Here is a 4330-nt window from a genome sequence, read left to right as displayed (position 1 = left end):
ACACACACACACACACACACACTCACTCACTCACTCACTCACGCACTCACTCACACACACACACACACACACACACACACAGACACATACACACACACTCACACTCTCACACACACACACACTCACACACACACTCACACTCTCACACACACACACTATCACACACACACACACACACATAATTAGTTCTTATTGTATGACTGGCTTTATTACACTTCCTACTTGCATTATTTAGGCTACTGTTAGATTTTGCTGTCAAAATTGGTGTTGAGTTTGCAAAATTTTGCTGGTATCTATAGCTTTGGTATTTTTAAAAAAACCTTACTTCCAGCAAAAAATAATTTTATCGTTATATATTGATATTGTGAAATAAAAATTTGTCCATGATTTTGGTCATATTTCAATGAAAGCAAGTTTCTTCCAAGAAAAAAAAAGAGGTAATTTGCAACTTTTTTCTCACAACTGGAAGTCAGAATAATGAGATACAAACTCAAAATGTTGAGATTTAAAGGTCCACTGTGACCTTTGAAACACGCAGTGTTATTTCATGTGCTGATGTCATTTCAACTGAAACAGGAAGACAGGGCGGGGCATATCAAGCAGTCCCGCCCCCTTTTTTAAACACCCAATAGCATTTTGTTTATATCACAGCTTGGACCAGAGCAGTTGAGCTTGGTAAAGCCGCATTTGACAGCGTATGACAGCCACAATCTCATCCATATCGCTATAAATTATAGCATTGTGTACAGAATTCAAACCCCTAGCATGATGTTTCCAAAATCAGTGAGTAATTGTGTTAAATATTCGTGTTCTTAATATTGACCAGAATAATTGAGACTGTGGTTTTTGCTGTAATCAAGCAGATCAAATGCTAATGAATGAGTGATTTTATGAGTGTGTTTTGCGCAGATCTTCCACATGACCTATGACCTGGCCAGCGCGATGGTGCGGATCGTCAATCTGATCGGCATGATGCTGCTGCTGTGTCACTGGGATGGATGTCTGCAGTTCCTGGTGCCGATGCTGCAGGACTTCCCACCCGACTGCTGGGTCTCCAAAAACAACATGGTGGTGAGGAACCTTACTGATATATAATGATTGTTTTCAAACGGGTTTCACAAACGCTCTGCCATTGGCCAGTCAGCCAGATGGCCCCGCCCCCAAACATTAACGTCAGACAGATCAGTGTGAAAGAGTCACGGGTTTGTTTGAAGCTCAGGTGAGCTGCTCAAACACTGTCATCACAGCAAGAACAGTGGATTTGTGTGTGTGTGTGTGTGTGTGTGTGTGAGACATGTGGAGCAGCATGACTCTGTTTTGATGCTCTTCCTCATCACTACAGGCTCGAGTGTTAAACTACTTCATGCTTTTGACCTGCATTGTGTGCTGTGCTGTGAATATCGTGAAGTGTGACATATTCCATCAGCTCAAGCAGTAGGTCACGACACTCGCAACACCACGGTCACGGGTTCGATTCCCAGGAATGCATGAATTGATCTAATGTACAAAATCCTCATTCATACTTTTTAGAGACTTTTCAAATAAATGATCCGAAAGGCTTCTCGCTTCTTCTTTATACAATCAATATTACCACCTCTTGTATTCCGTTTAACCTTTTCAATACCAGAAGGTATAGAAAAGTCTGTTTCCAAAAGGTATGAATGAGGATTTTTCTCTTCAAGAGTTTCTGTGATGGTGGTTTCTTTTGAATAGTTAACTCTAATTAAGTAGTGTAATGACTTGAGTTAAGCTTGTCAGCTGTTGCTAATTTATGAACGAGTAATGCAATATGGAGATGTGTTTTTGAATGTCTGTGTATGATGTGTGTTGAAGAAAGCTCTTAGGCCGAAATGCTTTGGTGCTTTTAAAGTATTAAAGTCCCCTTTATCACAAGTAGTGCTGGATTCTTTTTTCACATTCTTGTAGACAGTTTGTTTCCATGCACCTTGTGAAGTGGTAAAGTTGTTCCACATCCCTTCTCATGCATCTGAATACAGACATATTTTGTGACACTTTGATGGACTTTAATTCCAGCATGACGTGAATGAGGCTGATTAAACTGTGTGTTTGTGTGTAAACACAGTGTTTTTTTACTGACTGATCACTTCGACATGCACCTGCTTGTCCTGTCGGAAAATTGAGGCCACATTAAGAAATAGCTTTAATTAAAAACAGGACACACACACATTCGCGGACACACACACTCTCACTCACACACACACACACACACACACACACACAAATACACACACACAGGTTGAATCGCTGACTCACCGCAGCAGGGTTTCCTCCTGTTGTCGTGGTGACGGTTGCTAGGCAGCTGATGCCCAGAGTTCCCCAGAGAGAGCTGAGCTATATTTGTCTCCATCATGTCAGTCTTGAGCACAGGAGAGATAAACATAACGTGCTCATTCACAAAACACACACACGCTTGCTTATTTAGTTTATTTAGTTCTCCGTCTAACTGTTGTTTCAGAGGAATCAGACTGAAGGAGATTGATGATGCTGTGATCAATCACAACACTCAACATGAGGCTCTTTGTGCTTCATTGCTGCTGTATTTGAACAGCTCTGTTAGAAATTAGTGTGAATCCCATGCGATGAGACAGTGGCAGGAAAATCTCCTTGACAGTATGGAAGATTCCTTGGGAGAAACCAAAGGGGAGATCCGTCCCACATAAACACTGTGTTCCTTTAAAGCATCTGAACCGTAGATGAAATACTGGAAGCTTAGAGTTCATAATCTACAGACACACATGAGAATGAAAGGCCACAGACTGAGAGAAAATCACTGCTGACTAACCCTAATCACTAACTATCACAGACTAACACTGACTAACCCTAATCACTAACACTGACTAACCCTAATTACTATCACTGACTAGCCCTAATCACTAACTATCACTGACAAACACTGACAAAACCTAATCACTAACTAACACTGACTAAGCGTAATCACTATCACTGACTAACCTTAATCACTGGCTAAAACTGACTAACCCTAATCACTAACTATCACTGACTAACACTGACTAACCCTAATCATTAACTATCACTGGCTAACACTGACTATCACTGACTAAACCTAATCACTAACACTGACTAACCCTAATCACTAACTATCACTGGCTAAAACTGACTAACCCTAATCACTAACTATCACTGGCTAAAACTGACTAACCCTAATCACTAACTATCACTGACTAACACTGACTAACCCTAATCATTAACTATCACTGGCTAACACTGACTATCACTGACTAAACCTAATCACTATCACTGACTAACACTGACTACCCCTAATCACTAACTATCACTATCACTGACTAACCCTAATCACTAACTTTCACTGACTAAACCTAATCATTAACTATCTCTGACTATCACTGACTAACACTGACTAAACCTAATCATTCACTATCTCTGACTAAAACTGACTAACCCTAATCATTAACTATCACTGACTAAAACTGACTAAACCTAATCATTAACTATCTCTGACTAACACTGACTAAACCTAATCATTCACTATCTCTGATTATTACTGACTAACACTGACTAAACCTAATCACTAACTATCACTGACTAAAACTAACTCTACCTAATCATACTGATGCACATTTTTATTAACCGAAGCCTCATCCCACCACTAACCTAGATAGAGTCAGTGTGGACTTTATTATTTATTGAAGTTTGATTTCAATATAAATTCAATATTAATTCTAACCTTTAACCTTTGGGGATTTTATATTTAAATATATTGTTTGATTTAATTCCAATTTCTAAACTGGATTCCTTTAATTTTTTATTTTTTTTTGCTTTGATTTAGGGTTATTATAGTTAACTAAATCTAAAAAACCATTAAAAAATATTTCATTACTTGAAATAATTATAAAAATAGAATATATAAAAACTTTTCAGGGCAACATTTCTCATTTTCGTTTAGTTTAACTTGTACTAAAATAGCTAAAAATGAAATAAAAATTAATAACAACTATATAGACATACTTAAAAACAAAATGTAATAATAAAAATGACAAAAACACAAAAAATGCTACAACTTTAACTAAAATTAACATGAAAGCCGAAAATATAAAACCAAAAACTCGAAATTCGAAATATTAATAAATACTATAAAAAAAACTAGTGCCTTAATGATACTAAAATATCACTGATTGGATTTTGTTAAACCTTAGTATAAATTATAAATGTATTTTTTACAGTATTTTTTAAAAATCTCTTTGAGTCCTGAAGGGAATTTAATTATTGTTTGGAATCTTATGGAAATTGGTGCTTTATAATAATAATAATAATAATAATAATAATTATT

General features: G+C 37.0%; 1 protein-coding gene across 1 annotated transcript in view; it reads left to right on the top strand.

The window, feature by feature from the left end:
- LOC107739847 (potassium/sodium hyperpolarization-activated cyclic nucleotide-gated channel 2-like) overlaps positions 1 to 4330 on the top strand; it is a 12117-nt gene that overhangs the window by 4013 nt on the left and 3774 nt on the right. Inside the window, exon 3 of the mRNA XM_016552059.1 lies at positions 910 to 1071. Within this exon, the coding sequence (XP_016407545.1) occupies positions 910 to 1071 (162 nt within the window). The remainder of the gene's footprint in view (positions 1 to 909; positions 1072 to 4330) is intronic.

This window comes from Sinocyclocheilus rhinocerous, unplaced genomic scaffold (genome assembly GCF_001515625.1).
Source record: "Sinocyclocheilus rhinocerous isolate Xijiao unplaced genomic scaffold, SAMN03320098_v1.1 scaffold645, whole genome shotgun sequence".
In the NCBI taxonomy this organism is placed as follows: Eukaryota; Metazoa; Chordata; class Actinopteri; order Cypriniformes; family Cyprinidae; genus Sinocyclocheilus; species Sinocyclocheilus rhinocerous.
This window is presented reverse-complemented; position numbering and strand designations above follow the sequence as displayed.